Source organism: Ranitomeya variabilis, chromosome 8 (genome assembly GCF_051348905.1).
Source record: "Ranitomeya variabilis isolate aRanVar5 chromosome 8, aRanVar5.hap1, whole genome shotgun sequence".
NCBI classification, from domain to species: Eukaryota; Metazoa; Chordata; class Amphibia; order Anura; family Dendrobatidae; genus Ranitomeya; species Ranitomeya variabilis.
Genome location: NC_135239.1, coordinates 113,626,285 through 113,646,488, shown reverse-complemented (window position 1 = coordinate 113,646,488; position 20,204 = coordinate 113,626,285). Strand labels below are relative to the sequence as shown.

Below are 20,204 nucleotides of genomic sequence, written 5' to 3'. Positions count from 1 at the left end.
TGCACTTTACCGGACTTGATCTGAATTCTGGGATGTACTATACGCAGTTTAATATTGACATATTGACATATTTCTTGTTAAATATCCCTTATCTGCTCAGTGACACGCACTATTGGCTTTGTACTAGATACGCGGACTTTTTTAGGGGTGGCTCTCTCTTTTTTCAGTGTTGTTTCCTCAGTTTCCCTTAGTGTTACAATGTGTTATTTATCTTGTTATGCTATGTTTATATATATGATGATTATGGTGTAATAAAATTTGTATTGATATTTTTTTACAAAAATCTTGGACGTGTACTCCTATTTTTTCTCTCAGGTATTTATCTATGGCATTTGGAGTGTCCTTAGTATTGAAGGGTATGCGATCTCTGGTTTCTATTGCCTGCACACATGGCTATTTGCATGTGTGTGAGATTGCTTTTGTCTTGGTCCATGCTGGGCTGTATTTATTATGTAGCATAAGAATCAGAAAGAGTTAGGGTATGTGCACACGTAGAATGGTCCACTGCGGATTTTTCCGCAGCGGATTTAATAAATCCGCAGGGCAAAAACACTGCGTTTTTCCTGCGGATTTATCGCGGATTTACTGCAGATTTACCGCTGTTTTTGTGCGGATTCAACTGCGGTTTTACACCTGCGGTTTTCTATTATGGAGCAGGGGTAAAACCCCTGCGGATTCCGCACAAAGAATTGACATGCTGCGGAATGTAAACCGCTGCATTTCCGCACGTTTATTTCTGCAGCATGGGCACAGCGTTTGAATTTTTATGCTCTTAAATCAGCGAGATATGTCACGCAAAATACTTAATAAGTAACAAATTTTTTTTGTTAGGAAGTTATAAGGGTTAAAAGTTGACCTGCGATTTCTCATTTTTACAACAAAATTTACAAAACCATTTTTTTTAGGGACCATCTCACATTTAAAGTCACTTTGAGGGGTGTACATGAGAGAAAATACCTAAAAGTGACACCATTCTAAAAACTGCACCCCTCAAGGTGCTCAAAACCACATTCAAGAAGATTATTAACTCTTCACGTGCTTCACAGGAACTTAAGCAATGTGGATGGAAAAAATTAACTTTTTTTTTTACAAACATTTTACTTCAGAACCATTTTTTTTAATTTTCACAAGTGTAAAATGAGAAAATTAACCACAAAATTTGTTGTGCAATTTCTCCTGAATACACCGATATGCCATATGTGGAGGTAAACCACTGTTTGGGCGCACGGCAGAGCTTGGAAGAGAAGGAGCTGTTTGACTTTTTCAATGCAGAATTGGCTGGAATTGAGATCGGAGACCATGTTGCGTTTGGAGAGCCCCTGATGTGCCTAAACAGTGGAAACCCCCACAAGTGACACCATTTTGGGAACTAGACCCGTTAAGTAATTTATATAAATGTGTGGTGAGCACTTTGAACCCCCAAGTGCTTCACAGAAGTTTATAACGCAGAGCAGTTAGCAGTTACAACTAATATCCAATGGTTTGTGGGATTGCAGTTGTTTTGGGGCAAAGTGCAAGTGATGACAACAGATGTAGATGTAATGGAGTTGACATGTTTGTAAATTATAGACAACTATTATCAACAACTCAGTTTGAAAACACATTTTTTCAAAATACCCTGAAGACTGACAAGAGCTAATGAAGCGTGCAGTGAATAATGTAGTTACCTCCCATATTTGGCTGCAGTCGATTCTGACCACTGACTGGATGCACTAATGTCTTCATCTGGAATTTGTCTTCCAGTCATACCCAATGGATAACGGCAAACCGCTGTAATGAAAAGAGATGTTACAAACTAAAGACTCAAGAGCAGTACACGGTACACTTCTGTATGCTACTATGTGTTATATAAAGGTAGTATACCAATCAAATATTTATTCTTATATATGGACTTTGTTATATAATGCTGTTTAAATAAAGTTTTGTGTGTGTTGAAAAATGTAAAATTAAAAACAAAGCCATAAAAATCATGCAAAAATTCAAGAATTAACACAGCAGAAAATGCAGCAATGTGTAATAATTATAGGGGATAATTCAGGAGACTCTTTGCGTGGAACTAGACAACAGGACACAGTTTTATAAGTGGTAAAGTTTATATTATCACACGGTGATTCAAGCAGGTGCAGAGAGAAACTCAAGTCCACAACACTTGGTGCAAATAATAAACGCAGCTTAGCAGTCAATAGGAAACTTCAGAGGTAGATGCAAACAAAACGAAAGTCTATGAAGCACAGTTATTCTTGAGGAAACTTGACACGAATAGATCCTTGACTTAGTCCAGACACAGATAGATATGCTGCTAGGCAGTTCAAATCATATCTTAGCTCAACCAGGGAGGCCTGGTTAATAGTCTCAGGTTTTGCAGAGTAGAAACAGCTTACATGCCCAGCAAATGCAGATGGAAATAACACGAGCAGCAGATGAAGGAGGATTACTAAACACTGGTGTATGCAGCAGGAACTCAGAGCAGAGTGGCAGGATCTCCAACACAGGTTCACAGGAGCAGGTGCAGGTGCAAGGCCAGGGAGTAATCAGGAGCTGGATGCAAAGCAGAATAATCTAGCACAGACTGAAGGATGGGGTGGAGTTTTATAGCAGGAAGACAAGTGCACATGAGACCAAAGATGCCATGTTGGAAAAGGGCAGTAATGTACAAAAGGTAAAAAATGTTCAGAGTCCTGACACAATGTTTACCTGCCCAGGTCTCAGATCTAGTGCACTCTCAGGATGCAGCAAACCCATGTTGCCGCCATCTTTCCTATATGGGTTTGCTGCATCCTGATAGTGCATTAGTTCTGAGACCTGTGCAGGTAAGCACTGCTGCCCTTTTTGGTTATGTTAATTCTTGAATTTTTGGAGGATTTTTTCCCTCTTTTTGTGACTTTGCTTTTAACTTTAGAGTGAGGACCCTTGATGCTGGTTGCGAGCTTGTATATCTTGGCCAAAATATCAACCAATATACCTCATATAATATGTATATTTTTTGCAGGGTGCAGTCAAGCCCAGAATGTTTGGCTTTGTAAACTAGGGTCTCTGTCCTCATGGGGTGCACTTATATAGTGCTGGGCAGCCCGCCTAATTTAATAGTATGGGCATCACTAATAGGCTGTAAGCCAGGCACTGTGTATTACCTATCTGTGACCAGCACCCTCTACAAGCTGCTTTTGAGCAATCACCCCCTCTATGAATTGGCAGGCTGTGAGTGGTTGTCTCATCAGTATTTTCTACCTGTGTTGCTGCCATCTTTATTACATGGGTTTGCTGCATCAGTTCTGAGACCTGGGCAAGTAAACACCGCTGCCCTTTTTTCTGCTAAGTATTGAAACTCCTAACCTAGAATTCCTGTTTGTACTTGTAGTTGCAGTTTTTATATCGCAAATCATAATTTTGAAGCCTAGTTTCCATATTGATGTATTTTTGGTTACAGATTTTCAGCAGCATTTCTGGATCAAGTAGATAAATTAGGTTACTTGCATATTTTACTTGCATTTTTAGTGCATTTTTTTCAGCTGCTGTTTTTGTGTCCTTATGTTTTGTCATGTTTTAAATAAAACTAACTTTGTTTTGGATGACTCATGTAATTTAGCTTTGATAAAACTTTATTAATAAAGTCATTTGCAAATTACATTTTGTTTTTAGTTTGCTTCCTTTGTGAAATGCACTGTTAGGACATGTGTTAATTACCTGCAGACTTTCTTCAGTTCATTCAATTCTATGGGAAAAATCCACAAGCAAAACACATATTTACCGTAATAGCAATTTACATATTGCAGATTTCAAAAACACATCACAAGTCAGTTTACACGTAAAAAAGGCACAATGGGAATGAGAGTTCTATAAATCCAAATCATTCTCCCAGAACTGTAATAAGCTGCATTTTTTAGAGCAAGAAAAATATTGTCAGAAATGCACCAAGAACTCATGATGGTAACTTATGTTAAGGGGATTCTAGGAGTCAAATGTCTAGTAAAGGCGACCTACTTTACTCATTTTCCATTTGACTGTGACACTTCCTTTAGGCTTGCATTAACAATGGAATGTCAAATGTATTCATCCTAAAAAAATATATCCCCCCACCCAAAAAAAAGACTAAAACACGTAATTAAAAAGTGCTGAAAAATGGAAAAAAGATACATACTTCAAATGCTTGACATTTTTAGGTATGAAAGAGAGTACCAAAAGAGTGATTGTTGGATATCGATTTTGCCCCTTTGGTGAGTGTTGATTGACATATTAGTTGATTAAAACTTGTTTACTTGTTATGAAGACCGATGAGAACAGCAGAATACTAGTTACAAGTGTTTCTCACTGAATTAGAATTTCATCAAAAAGTTAATTTATTTCAGTTCTTCAATACAAAAAGTGAAATTCATATATTATATAAAGTATGGTGTAGTGACCCCTGTGGCAGCTTGGGGGTGCTGTGTGTGCTCCTTGGTATATGCATGGAGGCATATCTGTTGTGATAATGGTGGTAAAACAGTGACTGGCAGTGTTGTGAATGGCCGATATGTGTCGCAGAGGGAGTATGCATGGTAAGTCTGATGCAATGTTGTTCTGGGACCTGTAGTCCCTCAAGAGTGTGTATATCTATGGTGTAGTTGTAAGGGAGACTTATTAGGCTAGGTGTGTGAGATAGGCGGGACCAACTAGCCACACATCCACGCTCCCACCTGTGGGAGTGGTTAGTACTATATAATGTGACGGAGGGATGGTCACATGGGCTCTGAGTGTGGATCTGAATGGTCTGTGCTGGAAGGTCCTGGAGAGAGCCCCATGTGTTGGGAGTGTCGGCTTCCTGGAGAGCACATGGCAGGGGCTCTGGACCTCACACAGACCAGACTGTGGAACGGATGGAGATCCGTGTTGTACTGACCGGGGTCAGAATGAGAATGTCGGAAGGATGCCTCTGGTGAAGAGAGGTATCCGAGAACCTGTGCGGCAATGGCAGGTAGCGAATGGAAATTCATGTTGTACTGACCGGGGTCAGAGAAAAGGAAAGACAGAGTGTGAATGTCTGCAGGATGCCTCTAAGGAAGAAAGTTATCCGAGAACCTGTGCGGCACCAACAGGTAACGGGAAGGAACCGTGTTGTGCTGACCGGGGTCAGAGTGAAAGAAGAGAGAGACATTGTGTATGGGGCACCTCTGAGGCCAAGAGGTGTCCAGGAACCCGTGAAGGTTGCAAACGGGTAACGGTCTGAAAACCGTGTGTAATGCTGACCGGGGTCAGAGACGAACTGTGGTAAAGTTGAATATGTCCAGATACTGTTCTAGCTGTTGCTAAGTTCCTGTGGATGTGGTTTATGTTGTCTGAAATAAACCTAAGAGACTGTTTTTTATAGAAAACCATGCCTGAGTGCATTAATCCCGTGCCAAGTGAGTGTCCCCCAAGAAACATAGTAGGTGCTATGCTACAATTGGTGCTCGAATGCGGGCAAAACGGTTCCCTAAGAAGCACATGTGCTGTGCTGGCTGAGCCAGAGGAGTCAACGGTCTGACAACCGTGTGATACTGATCGGGATCAGTGAGAAAGTGATTGTGCTGTAATGCTGTAACTCGGCGGGGTTACAAAGGTGACAAGCGTCTTGCTGTAACTCGGCGGGGTTACGAAGGTGACAAGCATCTTGCTGTGGATCAGCGGGTCCACGAAGTCTGCGGTGGAGCTGTACAGAGCATTGTGGAGTGCGGCTGCAGTTGCAGTGAAAGGTTCAGCAGCAGCGGCTTGTGATTGCCAGCAGGAGCTGGTGAAGTGTTGAGAAAAAAAACAAAACAAAACATTTTTTTTTCCGTGCAGACTCTTAAAGGGCCGGTGCAACCCAAAGAGACATGTTTTTTTCTGTACTGTGTGAACTGGTGCCGGAGGGTACCATGGGCTGGTGTCCCAAGATGGGGCGGAAAACCCAAACAGGGATGTGTTGTGAATTTGGTTTCTGGGCTCCCCCGGTGGTCACTGGTGGTACTGAACTTGTGTGCTTCATCGCCCCTGTTCACCTGTTTCCATCAGGATGTGGGAGTTGTCTATTTAGCCTTGCTCCTCAGTCATTTCTATGCCGGCCAACAATGTTACCAGAAGCCTTTCTGTTGCATGTTCCTGCTCCTAGACTACTATCAGCTAAGTTGGACTTGTAGTCCTAAGTTTGTTTTGCATTTTTGTTCCAGTTCTCTGTGTTTGAATATTTCTGAGGCTGGAAGCTCTTGTGAGCTGAAATTGCCACTCTGGTGTCATGAGTTGATATTAGAGTCTTAAAGTAATTTCAGGATGGTGTTTTGAAAGGGTTTTCAGCTGACTGTGTAGTTCCCTTTTCTGTCTTCCTACTATCTAGTAAGCGGACCTCAATTTGCTAAACCTATCTTCATACTTCGTATGTCAATTTCCTCTAAAATCACCGACATTATATGTGGGGGCTACTGTCTGCCTTTTGGGGAAAATTTCTCTAGAGGTAAGCCAGGTCTGTATTTTCCTCTGCTAGGGTCAGTCAGTTCTCCGGCTGGCGCTGGGCGTCTAGGGATAAAACGTAGGCACGCTACCTGGCCACTGTTATTTGTGCGGTAGGTTTAGCTCACAGTCAGCTCGAGTTCCCATCTTCCAAGAGCTAGTCCTTTTGTATGCTTTACTACGGTCTCTTGCTATTGAGAACCATGACAGTTTGGCCGGCCAAGGGTTAAAATAATTGGCAGAAGAAAGGAGAGAAAAGAAGTCTGCAGAGAATTTTTTTTTTTTTCCTGAGTTTGCTCATTAGTTGATTCACTAGCATCTCTGCTTACTGCAGCCTTCGTCTCTCTCTCCTTCTAATCCTTGAATGGTTCTGATTTCACCTGATGAAAATGGATCCTCAGAGTTTAGCTACAGGTTTGAATAATCTCTCTATGAAGGTTCAAAGTTTACAGGATTTTGTAATTCATGCTCCTATATCTGAACCTAGAGTACCTTTGCCTGAATTTTTCTCCGGGGATAGATCTCGCTTCCAGAATTTCAAACATAATTGTAAATTATTTTTGTCTCTGAGATCTCACTCCGCTGGAGATCCTGCACAGCAGGTCAAGATTGTAATTTCCTTGCTCCGGGGCGACCCTCAGGATTGGGCATTTGCTTTGGCACCAGGGGATCCTGCGTTGCTCAATGTGGATGCGTTTTTCCTGGCTTTGGGGTTGCTTTATGAGGAACCTCATTTAGAGATTCAGGCTGAAAAAGCCTTGATGGCCCTGTCTCAAGGGCAAGATGAGGCTGAAATATACTGCCAAAAATTTCGTAAGTGGTCTGTGCTTACTCAGTGGAATGAGTGCGCCCTGGCGGCGAATTTCAGAGAGGGTCTCTCTGATGCCATTAAAGATGTTATGGTGGGGTTCCCTGTGCCTGCAGGTCTGAATGAGTCCATGACAATGGCTATTCAGATTGATCGGCGTTTGCGGGAGCGCAAACCTGTGCACCATTTGGCGGTGTCTACTGAGAAGGCGCCAGAGATTATGCAATGTGATAGAATTCTGTCCAGAAGCGAACGACAGAATTTTAGGCGAAAAAATGGGTTGTGCTTCTATTGTGGCGATTCAACTCATGTTATATCAGCATGCTCTAAACGTACTAAGAAGGTTGATAAGTCTGTTTCAATTGGTACTTTACAGTCCAAGTTTATTCTATCTGTGACCCTGATTTGCTCTTTATCGTCTATTACCACGGACGCCTATGTCGACTCTGGCGCCGCTTTGAGTCTTATGGATTGGTCCTTTGCCAAACGCTGTGGGTTTAATTTAGAGCCTCTGGAAGTTCCTATACCTCTGAAGGGTATTGACTCCACGCCATTGGCTAGTAATAAACCACAATACTGGACACAAGTAACTATGCGTATTAATCCGGATCACCAGGAGATTATTCGCTTCCTTGTGTTGTATAATCTGCATGATGTGTTGGTGCTTGGATTGCCATGGCTGCAATCTCATAACCCGGTCCTCAACTGGAAAGCAATGTCTGTGTTAAGCTGGGGATGTCAGGGGACTCATGGGGACGTACCTTTGGTTTCCATTTCGTCATCTATTCCCTCTGAGATTCCGGAATTTTTATCTGATTATCGTGACGTTTTTGAGGAGCCTAAACTTGGTTCACTACCTCCGCACAGAGATTGCGATTGTACAATAGATCTGATTCCGGGCAGTAAGTTTCCAAAGGGTCGTTTATTTAATCTATCTGTGCCTGAACATGCTGCTATGCGGGAATATATTAAGGAGTCCTTGGAAAAGGGACATATTCGTCCTTCGTCATCTCCCTTAGGAGCCGTTTTTTTCTTTGTATCTAAAAAAGATGGCTCTTTGAGGCCGTGTATTGATTATCGGCTTTTGAATAAAATCACGGTTAAATATCAGTATCCTTTGCCACTGCTTACTGATTTGTTTGCTCGAATAAAGGGGGCCAAGTGGTTCTCTAAGATTGATCTTCGTGGGGCGTATAATTTAGTGCGAATTAAGCAGGGGGATGAGTGGAAAACCGCATTTAATACGCCTGAGGGCCATTTTGAGTATTTAGTAATGCCTTTTGGTCTTTCAAATGCCCCTTCAGTCTTTCAGTCTTTTATGCATGACATTTTCCGTGAATATTTGGATAAATTTATGATTGTGTATCTGGATGATATTTTGATTTTTTCGGACGACTGGGACTCTCATGTCCAACAGGTCAGGAGGGTTTTTCAGGTTTTGCGCTCTAATTCCTTGTGTGTAAAGGGTTCTAAGTGCGTTTTTGGGGTTCAAAAAATTTCGTTTTTGGGGTACATTTTTTCCCCCTCTTCCATTGAGATGGACCCTGTCAAGGTTCAGGCTATTTGTGATTGGACGCAACCCTCTTCTCTTAAGAGCCTTCAGAAGTTTTTGGGCTTTGCTAATTTTTATCGTCGATTTATAACTGGTTTTTCTGATGTTGCTAAACCGTTGACTGATTTGACTAAGAAGGGTGCTGATGTTGCTGATTGGTCCCCTGCTGCTGTGGAGGCCTTTCGGGAGCTTAAGCGCCGCTTTTCTTCCGCCCCTGTATTGCATCAGCCTGATGTTACTCTTCCTTTTCAGGTTGAGGTCGACACTTCAGAAATCGGAGCTGGGGCGGTTTTGTCGCAGAGAAGTTCCGACTGCTCCGTGATGAGACCTTGCGCGTTCTTTTCTCGTAAATTTTCGCCCGCTGAGCGAAATTATGATATTGGTAATCGGGAGCTCTTGGCTATGAAGTGGGCTTTTGAGGAGTGGCGTCATTGGCTTGAGGGGGCTAGACATCAGGTGGTGGTATTGACCGACCACAAGAATTTGATTTATCTTGAGTCTGCCAGGCGCCTGAATCCTAGACAGGCGCGCTGGTCGTTATTTTTCTCTCGGTTTAATTTTGTGGTTTCTTACCTACCGGGTTCTAAAAATGTGAAGGCGGATGCCCTTTCTAGGAGTTTTGAGCCTGATTCCCCTGGTAATTCTGAACCGACAGGTATCCTTAAGGATGGAGTGATATTATCTGCTGTTTCCCCAGACTTGCGACGGGTCTTGCAGGAGTTTCAGGCGGATAGACCTGATCGTTGCCCGCCTGGTAGAATGTTTGTTCCTGATGATTGGACCAGTAGAGTCATCTCGGAGGTCCATTCTTCTGCGTTAGATGGTCATCCTGGAATCTTTGGTACCAGGGATTTGGTGGCTAGGTCCTTCTGGTGGCCTTCCCTGTCGCGAGATGTGCGAGGTTTTGTGCAGTCTTGTGATGTTTGTGCTCGGGCCAAGCCTTGTTGTTCTCGGGCTAGTGGATTGTTGTTATCTTTGCCTATTCCGAAGAGGCCTTGGACTCACATCTCCATGGATTTTATTTCTGATCTCCCTGTTTCTCAGAAGATGTCTGTCATCTGGGTGGTGTGTGACCGTTTCTCTAAGATGGTCCATTTGGTCCCCTTGCCTAAATTGCCTTCCTCATCCGAGCTGGTTCCTCTGTTTTTCCAAAATGTGGTTCGCTTGCATGGTATTCCGGAGAATATCGTGTCTGACAGGGGAACCCAATTCGTGTCTAGATTTTGGCGAGCGTTCTGTGCTAGGATGGGCATTGATTTGTCTTTTTCGTCTGCTATCCATCCTCAGACTAATGGCCAGACCGAGCGAACTAATCAGACCTTGGAGACTTATTTGAGGTGTTTTGTGTCTGCGGATCAGGATGATTGGGTTGCCTTTTTGCCCTTGGCAGAGTTTGCCCTCAATAATCGGGCTAGTTCTGCCACCTTGGTTTCTCCTTTCTTCTGTAATTCGGGGTTTCATCCTCGTTTCTCTTCCGGTCAGGTGGAGTCTTCGGATTGTCCTGGAGTGGATGCTGTGGTGGAGAGGTTGCATCAGATTTGGGGGCATGTGGTGGACAATTTGAAGTTGTCCCAGGAGAAGACTCAGCATTTTGCCAACCGCCGTCGTCGTGTTGGTCCTCGTCTTTGTGTTGGGGACTTGGTGTGGTTGTCTTCTCGTTTTGTCCCTATGAAGGTTTCTTCTCCTAAGTTTAAGCCTCGGTTTATCGGCCCGTACAAGATATTGGAGATTCTTAACCCTGTGTCCTTTCGTTTGGACCTCCCTGCATCTTTTTCTATTCATAATGTCTTCCATCGGTCATTGTTGCGCAGGTATGAGGTACCGGTTGTGCCTTCCGTTGAGCCTCCTGCTCCGGTGTTGGTTGAGGGTGAGTTGGAGTACGTTGTCGAGAAGATCTTGGACTCCCGTGTTTCCAGACGGAGACTTCAGTATCTGGTCAAGTGGAAGGGCTACGGTCAGGAGGATAATTCTTGGGTGACAGCCTCTGATGTTCATGCCTCCGATTTGGTCCGTGCCTTTCATAGGGCTCATCCTGATCGCCCTGGTGGTTCTGGTGAGGGTTCGGTGCCCCCTCCTTGAGGGGGGGGTACTGTTGTGAATTTGGTTTCTGGGCTCCCCCGGTGGTCACTGGTGGTACTGAACTTGTGTGCTTCATCGCCTCTGTTCACCTGTTTCCATCAGGATGTGGGAGTTGTCTATTTAGCCTTGCTCCTCAGTCATTTCTATGCCGGCCAACAATGTTACCAGAAGCCTTTCTGTTGCATGTTCCTGCTCCTAGACTACTATCAGCTAAGTTGGACTTGTAGTCCTAAGTTTGTTTTGCATTTTTGTTCCAGTTCTCTGTGTTTGAATATTTCTGAGGCTGGAAGCTCTTGTGAGCTGAAATTGCCACTCTGGTGTCATGAGTTGATATTAGAGTCTTAAAGTAATTTCAGGATGGTGTTTTGAAAGGGTTTTCAGCTGACTGTGTAGTTCCCTTTTCTGTCTTCCTACTATCTAGTAAGCGGACCTCAATTTGCTAAACCTATCTTCATACTTCGTATGTCAATTTCCTCTAAAATCACCGACATTATATGTGGGGGCTACTGTCTGCCTTTTGGGGAAAATTTCTCTAGAGGTAAGCCAGGTCTGTATTTTCCTCTGCTAGGGTCAGTCAGTTCTCCGGCTGGCGCTGGGCGTCTAGGGATAAAACGTAGGCACGCTACCCGGCCACTGTTATTTGTGCGGTAGGTTTAGCTCACAGTCAGCTCGAGTTCCCATCTTCCAAGAGCTAGTCCTTTTGTATGCTTTACTACGGTCTCTTGCTATTGAGAACCATGACAGGGATGGTTGCTAAAAAAGGGGCCGAGTACCAAAAGGGGGTGGTATCCCAAAAGGGAGTAATTGCCCAAAAAGGGGTGGTGACCCTAAAGGGGTGGAGTCCCAAAATGGGGTGGTATCCCAAAAGGGAGTAATTCCCCAAAAATGGGGCGGAAAACCCAAGCAGGGATGGTTTCCAAAAAATGGGGTGGAAAACCCAAACAGGGATGGTTGTCAAAAAAGGGGTGGAGTCCCAAAAGGGGGTGGTATCCCAAAAGGGGGTGGAGCATCCCAAAAGTTGGACTGTTGTCCGGGGCAAATGAATTCTTGTGCATGAAAATTGATGCAAAGGATGCACCCCCTATAGTTGACAGTCCTAAGTTAGGCGTGACCAAGGAAAATGGTGGACGGTCCCAACTTACGGACATGACATCACCTGATGTTTGCCACAATATGACTGTTAGTGATGTGGTAGATAAAACGTGTGGAGCTGGCACCCAAAAAGAGTGTGATTTGGGGGTTCGCCACGCTCTGAGGTGTGACACAGACTATGCAGGTGACTGTGACTCTGACGAAATAAGGGAGTACAGCGAGGCCACCAAGGAGTCGGGCCTGAAGTAGAAACCCGGTTAAAGCAAGAGGAGCTTTGGAGACAGGCTGCTGAGTGCCGTGTGAGAGCCTAATGGAAGAAAGTCAGTGGAAGGCATGGCCAAGCCATGCAAGAGATGGTGGATGGGTCTGGAGTGGTGAGGTTAAGACTGACATAGGTGGGAGACCTTGTTACAAAAATGTGGTGATGGACGGTCTGTTGACACGGACAGATGGTGACTTGAAGACTAGAATTCAAGACTTACATGTTGACCGCTAGGGGTGGGGAAAGAACCTAACAAAGGTGTGATGATGAGGATGGTGTGTGATAAGTGTTCAACCCTACGGGTTTGAACAGAGGGGAGGAATATGTGGTGTAGTGACCCCTGTGGCAGCTTGGGGGCGCTGTGTGTGCTCCTTGGGATATGCATGGAGGCATATCTGTTGTGATAATGGTGGTAAAACAGTGACTGGCAGTGTTGTGAATGGCCGATATGTGTTGCAGAGGGAGTATGCATGGTAAGTCTGATGCAATGTTGTTCTGGGACCTGTAGTCCCTCAAGAGTGTGTATATCTATGGTGTAGTTGTAAGGGAGACTTATTAGGCTAGTTGTGTGAGATGGGTGGGACCAACTAGCCACACATCCACGCTCCCACCTGTGGGAGTGGTTAGTACTATATAATGTGACTGAGGGATGGTCACATGGGCTCTGAGTGTGGATCTGAATGGTCTGTATTGGAAGGTCCTGGAGAGAGCCCCATGTGTTGGGAGTGTCGGCTCCCTGAAGAGCACATGGCGGGGGCTCTGGACCTCGCACAGACCAGACTGTGGAACGGATGAAGATCCGTGTTGTACTGACCAGGGGTCAGAGTGAGAATGTCGGAAGGATGTCTCTGGTGAAGAGAGGTATCCGAGAACCTGTGCGGCAATGGCAGGTAATGAATGGAGATTCATGTTGTACTGACCGGGGTCAGAGAAAAGGAAAGACAGAGTGTGAATGTCTGCAGGATGCCTCTAAGGAAGAGAGGTATCCGAGAACCTGTGTGGCACCAACAGTTAACGAGAAGGAACCGTGTTGTACTGACCGGGGTCAGAGTGAAAGAAGAGAGAGATATTGTGTATGGGGCACCTCTGAGGCCAAGAGGTGTCCAGGAACCCATGAAGGTTGCCAACGGGTAACGGTCTGAAAACCGTGTGTAATGCTGACCGGGGTCAGAGACAAACTGTGGTAAAGTTGAATATGTCCAGATACTGTTCAAGCTGTTGCTAAGTTCCTGTGGATGTGGTTTATGTTGTGCGAAATAAACCTAAGAGACTGCGTTTTTGATAGAAAATCGTGCCTGAGTGCATTAATCCTGTGCCAAGCGAGTGTCCCCCAAGACACGTAGTAGGCGCTATGCTACAAAAGTCATAACAGAGTGATCTATTTCAAGTGTTTATTTCTGTTAATGTTGATGATTATGACTTACAGCCAATGAAAACTCAAAAGTCATTATCTCAGTAAATTAGAATACTTTATAACACCAGCTTGAAAAATTATTTTAGAATCCAAAATGTTGGCCTACTGAAATGTATACTACAACAAGCGGTACAGAGACCACACATAGAGTATAATCCTTGCATAAATAATTTTATTAGTAGAATAGCATGAAATATACAACTCAAGGAAGATAAATGATAAAAGAACTACTGGATACCACATAACACAGGGAGTACTGTGACCAGCATTATCAATGCCATAATGAATAGTAAATGCTCATGCCCTCAGTGCAATTCATATGTGACCAGTAAATATCAGGCCAGTGCAAAAAGGAAATCAATTTAAAGCAACAGAATTTACTGAAAGTGCAAAGTGCAACAACGTCCAAATGGACCTATTGGAAACGTGTTAACCAAATACATACAACCTATAGATATAGGTCTGTGCAAAAAGGGCTGAATCTCAAATAGCAGCATTAACAAAAGTGCAAAGTGCAGCAATGTCCTAGTGGACCTATTGAAAATGCATTAGAAAACCTAAGTAGGAGGTGAGCATAACTTACAACTGGATGAAACAGGCACAACGCTGGTGACAGGACCTCCCCGCCGCCCCAACGCACGTTTCATACTTCCTGAAGAAGTAGATACGAAACGTGCGTTGGGGCGGCGGGGAGGTCCTGTCACCAGCGTTGTGCCTGTTTCATCCAGTTGTAAGTTGCAAGACTGCATCGGAGGTCAGACGGTCAGAGCTCACCGGACAGTACTACACAGCGCAGGCGCCGGATTTCATGCGAAAACAGCGCGATGGGGGCGGCGCCCGGCGCCCCTGAAGATTTGAGTGACGGCAGTGTGGCGTTTCAAGCAGGGGGGTGAGGACCTGCCTCCCTGGCGAAAGACAGGTATTTTGGAGAAGTTATAAAACGCTTTATTTTGGGAATACATGCACCAAAAACTAAAAGAGCCACCTTGTTAGAATGCAGCATTACTGCTGCACAAGGTGGCTCTTTTAGTTTATAACGGCTGGAGGGGGTGACAGTGTCCCTTTAATTTTTGTCTGCCAATAAAGGATGCAGTATGAACATACCATAAGCTGGTTTCACAAACTCCAGTTTTCTGAAAACAATGACAATTTTTTGTGTCATTTTCCTTGAAATTTTAACAGAGCTTTGTTTTTATATATTTGCTTTGCAGACAAATTTTACGTTAAACTCTGTGTTTAACTCCTTCATGACTGGGCTCTTTTTTGTTTTATTGCTTTGTTTCAGGTGTGAAATAGGCGATGGAATGGTCGTGTCATGCAGTCATATCATTTAAATGCTGCTGCCACAAACTGACAGGAGTGATAGGAGCTAGCTCTCTTCTTGCATGTACATACGCGTCACATTTCGGAAGTGGTTGAATATTTAAAAAACACAACATACAATGTTTTTTTTTGTTTTACATTGCTTTTTTTTATAATACGCAGTAAATATTTGTAGGAATTTTGTAGACAAATAAATGTACAACATTCTGCAAATTATAAAATCATCTGCCTCAGAATGTCCATTGATAATGGACATCATTATTTAGTGCCAGATCTGTTGTACAGATACCATTGGCACATGACAGACCTCATTGGCCTGTAGAAAGGTTTGTCAGGTCCAGTTGTGCTTTATTTGCCTGGAATAAAAATGCTGCATGCAAAATCATTTTGTCAGTCAAAGGGTTGGTCTGGCACCTAAAATGGCCTTTCTAAATGTCTGTCTTTACACCCTAACCACTTTTGTTATTTATTTTATTATCAAATAGCCTTCACTTTTCTGTATCTAGCTAATCCCTTAATGTGTTTTTTTTTACTGCACTTCCGTCACAAACAGAATGCCACAGGAGGCTGGGGCTGCACTCACTTCCCTGCAACATCTATTGAGCCTCTTGGAACAAGACATCATCAGGGGGATAGTGCTGCTGTTAATTACTAAAGTTAGAAGATGTCCTGGATCCATGCTAATAGAAACTGTGAGAGAGGTGAGCACAGCACTAGCACTCTTCTTTTATCTCCCCCAGTACAGCTTCTAACTGCAAAATTACATGTCTCTGGGGGGGTAAGATGAGGGAGTGAAAAAAACATTTAATGACATCGGCACAGCCTTCTGATGACAATTCATTGAGGGCAGTGCAAGAACTGTGGGGCGGCGCTGGTGTCACTCACTGATTCTAGGTGTCATGTGCAAAGAAGGGAGACCATACTCAATAACATGTTCTGAAGTGAACAAGGATTAAATGGCATAGGAATTCCTTATCCCAGGCAAGCGGAGGCCTGCAGCAAATGGTATTGATACTTAATAAGAAGTGGAAATGTAGCCAGACCTGAAGGTCATGTAGTAGAAGATGACCAGGTTGGGACACTTGTTCTCCTACAGGGAATTGAAGACGCAGTGGCACACTAAGGGGCGTGTGGCCCATATCAACTGGAACTTCAGAATAGTCATAGCAAATGCACCACAGCCTGTGAGGTTCTCACCAGAAGTGAAAATGGAGGTTTCCATGGCTGTTTATTGACAGAAACATGTAACAGAAGAAATGTACCATTTAACAGTGAAGTCCCTGTCTGTGGATTGTGCAGAAGATGTATTATTTAAGTGTTGTGCCTGTTATCTGATGTATGTACTGTATTTCTCATCAGTTTGTTCAGTAAAGACAAGTTTATTTTTGGACCCTGGTCTCCCTCATTCTTCCCTACTTCTCTGGGGCCGGGCCGCCTGGCGTGTCAAGCGACAGCATGCTGTCTGCAGCGGCGCATTGATAAGGTGACAGCACACACACACTCAGCTAGGATTTTCCTGTAGTGTGGCAGGGTTCAGCCACGACCGCTCCATTTATTACAGCAGCACCACTCTAAAAAAACGCTGGAGTGGTGCTTTAAATAGGAATGTATTCTTTTAATTCTATTTTATAATGTGGCCCTCATGAGATGAAAATTCTGCATATTTAACCTGTAAAAATAAGTAAAATTTGTTTACATTGGAGTGTATGATGTTCCAAGCTCCATAACACTCACCTGGGTTGACTTGTGATTCTACAGAGCATAAGATCTGAAGTAGTAATATTAATATTATTTGCTTTTCTGTTCTCATCTTTTAGCAGTTGAGTGAAGAAAAACCTGCAAAAACATAGCAATCATGAGATTTTTAACATTGCTTTATTAGTTTTCTTTTACATTGAGGTGTTGTTTAGACACTAGTAACATGGTAATGAACTTGGGAGGACCCACCTACCTGCTTTGAGAATTCAGCCCCTTCATAGCATCATTGTTGTTATTTAGAGAGGGCCTGTCAGTTCTCCTGATGCATATGTTTTAGAAAATTTCCTCTGATGTGACAATTCTGGAGCACAACTGCATTGTTGTCATACCTCTGATGCTTGTAAATATTTATGAATGAAATGACAAATGGGCGTTACCAGTTAGGGTGTGTCCCTGCACTGTTTACCACTGTTAATAGTCTTACAGTTTCAGTACTAATATCTCAACACAGTAATGTGAAGTACTCGGCACTGCAAATTTCCAAAAAAAGGGTTTTTTTTTTATAATGCAATCCACAAAATGTAACGTTTTGACCCTATAAAATGGGACTCTCTCAAACTCGGATTGCAAATGGGGATAAATATAGGTAACAGCGCTATGTCCTGTGTAAACCGCGTATTGCTGGGCGGCAGCAGAGCATATGGACAGCCAGAGGTGTGATTCAAACGTTTACAATAGGTTCCCTATGAGTGAAACCATTCCCCCTTTTTCAAGTCAAATCCATTTCTGCAGTGCCCTGTTATGATCCTTAGTGGCTGAGGATCACAGAATGAACTAGCTAAGTTACTGAACATAGAACGAGCTCTAGGGAGGTGGTAACTGGACTGACCGCAAAACCTGATCCTAACAAACACACTGAAGGTAGCCGGTGAACGTGCCTAAATTCCTGGACGTCTCGACGCAGCCTGAGAAACTTGCTACCCCTATAGAGAAAGTAAGACCTCACTTGCCTCACAGAAATGACCCCAAAGATACAGGAAGCCCCCAACAAATAATAACGGTGAGGTAAGGGGAAAATACAAAACGTAGAAATGAAAACAGGTTCAGCAAATGAGGCCCACTAATACTAGATAGCAGAAGACAGGCAGGGAACTGTGCAGTCAGTAAAAAACCCTATACAAAATATCCACGCTGAGAATACAAGAACCCCCACACCAACTAACGGTGTGAGGGGAGAAACTCAGCCCCCTAGAGTTACCAGCAAGAAAGGAAATCACATATTAGCAAGCTGGACAAGGACAAATAAATAACCAAGAAACAAATTGAACACTGATGAGCAAAAAATAACCAAACAGAAACTTAGCTTCTCTTGGCGAGACTGATAACGAAGGGATTCAGGAGAGATCAAAATAGCACTGAATACATCGACAGCAGGCAACCACTGAAAGTCCAGGTGAGCTAAATAGGAAACCAGCTAAAGATAACGAGACAGCTGAACCAGCCTCAGACCTGCAGAATGACACAAAGAGCCACCAGAGGGAGCCCAAAGACAGCACTACCACAGTACCACTTGTGACCACAAGAGGGAGCCCAAAAACAGAGTTCACAACAGTACCCCCCCCTTGAGGAGGGGTCACCGAACCCTCATCAAAACCCCCAGGGCGATCAGGATGAGCCACATGGAAGGCACGAACCAAATCGGCCGCATGAACATCAGAGGCGACAGCCCAGGAATTATCCTCCTGACCATAGCCCTTCCACTTAACCAAATACTGAAGCCTCCGTCTAGAAACACGAGAATCCAAGATCTTCTCCACCACGTACTCCAATTCGCCCTCAACCAGCAGCGGGGCAGGGGCCTCAACAGAAGGAACCACAGGCACCACATACCTCCGCAACAAAGACCTATGGAACACGTTATGAATGGCAAACGACGCTGGGAGGTCCAAACGAAATGACACCGGGTTAAGGATTTCCAAAATCTTATAAGGACCGATGAAGCGAGGCTTGAATTTAGGAGAGGAGACCTTCATAGGAACATACCGAGAAGACAGCCATACCAAATCCCCAACACGAAGTCGGGGACCCACACCGCGACGGCGGTTGGCAAAGCGCTGAGCCTTCTCCTGTGACAAATTCAAATTGTCCACCACATGGTTCCAAATCTGCTGCAACCTATCCACCACAGAATCCACCCCAGGACAGTCAGAAGGCTCGACCTGACCCGAGGAGAAACGAGGATGAAAACCAGAATTGCAGAAAAAAGGCAAAACCAAAGTAGCAGAACTAGCCCGATTATTAAGGGCAAACTCGGCCAATGGCAAAAAAGTCACCCAATCATCCTGATCAGCAGAAACAAAACATCTTAAATAAGTTTCCAAGGTCTGATTAGTTCGCTCGGTTTGGCCATTCATCTGAGGATGGAAGGCCGACGAAAAAGACAAATCAATGCCCATCTTAGCACAAAAGATCCGCCAAAATCTGGACACAAACTGGGATCCTCTGTCAGACACAATATTTTCAGGGATGCCATGCAAGCGAACCACATTCTGAAAAAATAGAGGAACCAAATCGGAGGAGGAAGGCAACTTAGGCAAGGGCACCAAATGGACCATTTTGGAAAAACGATCACACACCACCCAGATGACAGACATTCTCTGAGAGACTGGAAGATCCGAAATAAAATCCATGGAAATGTGCGTCCAAGGCCTCTTCGGGACAGGCAAAGGCAAAAGCAAACCGCTGGCACGAGAACAGCAAGGCTTAGCCCGAGCACAAATCCCACAGGACTGCACAAAGGAACGCACATCCCACGACAAGGAAGGCCACCAGAAGGACCTAGCCACCAAATCTCTGGTACCAAAAATCCCAGGATGGCCTGCCAACACCGAAGAATGAACCTCGGAAATAACTCTGCTGGTCCATCTATCTGGAACAAACAGTCTCTCTGGTGGGCAACGGTCAGGTCTATCCGCCTGAAATTTCCGCAGCACTCGTCGCAAATCTGGGGAAATGGCAGACAAAATCACTCCCTCTCTGAGGATACCAGCCAGCTCTGAAACTCCCAGAGAGTCAGGCACAAAACTCCTAGAAAGAGAATCAGCCTTCATGTTCTTCGAACCAGGCAGGTACGAGACCACAAAATCGAAACGGGAGAAAAACAACGACCAACGAGCCTGTCTAGGATTCAGCCGCTTGGCAGACTCGAGATAAATCAGATTTTTGTGATCAGTTAAGACCACCACACGATGCTTAGCTCCCTCGAGCCAATGTCGCCACTCCTCAAATGCCCACTTCATAGCCAACAACTCCCGATTACCAACATCATAATTCCGCTCGGCAGGCGAAAACTTTCTTGAAAAGAAAGCACAAGGTTTCATCACAGAGCAATCAGAGCTTCTCTGCGACAAAACAGCCCCTGCTCCAATCTCAGAAGCATCAACCTCGACCTGAAAAGGAAGAGAGACATCAGGCTGACACAAAACTGGAGCCGAAGAAAACCGGCGCTTCAGCTCCCGAAAGGCTTCCACGGCCGCAG

At 44.3% G+C, this 20,204-nt stretch overlaps 1 protein-coding gene across 2 annotated transcripts in view; it reads right to left on the bottom strand.

The window, feature by feature from the left end:
- Nucleotides 1-20,204, bottom strand: part of DDR2 (discoidin domain receptor tyrosine kinase 2) — a 534,261-nt gene that overhangs the window by 267,559 nt on the left and 246,498 nt on the right. For both annotated transcript variants that reach the window (XM_077278825.1, XM_077278826.1), the window contains exons 3-4: nt 16,703-16,804; nt 1,668-1,770 (exon numbers count right to left, since the gene is read on the bottom strand). In XM_077278825.1, coding sequence (XP_077134940.1) covers nt 1,668-1,770; nt 16,703-16,778 — 179 coding nt within the window. In that variant the 5' untranslated portion in view covers nt 16,779-16,804. The remainder of the gene's footprint in view (nt 1-1,667; nt 1,771-16,702; nt 16,805-20,204) is intronic.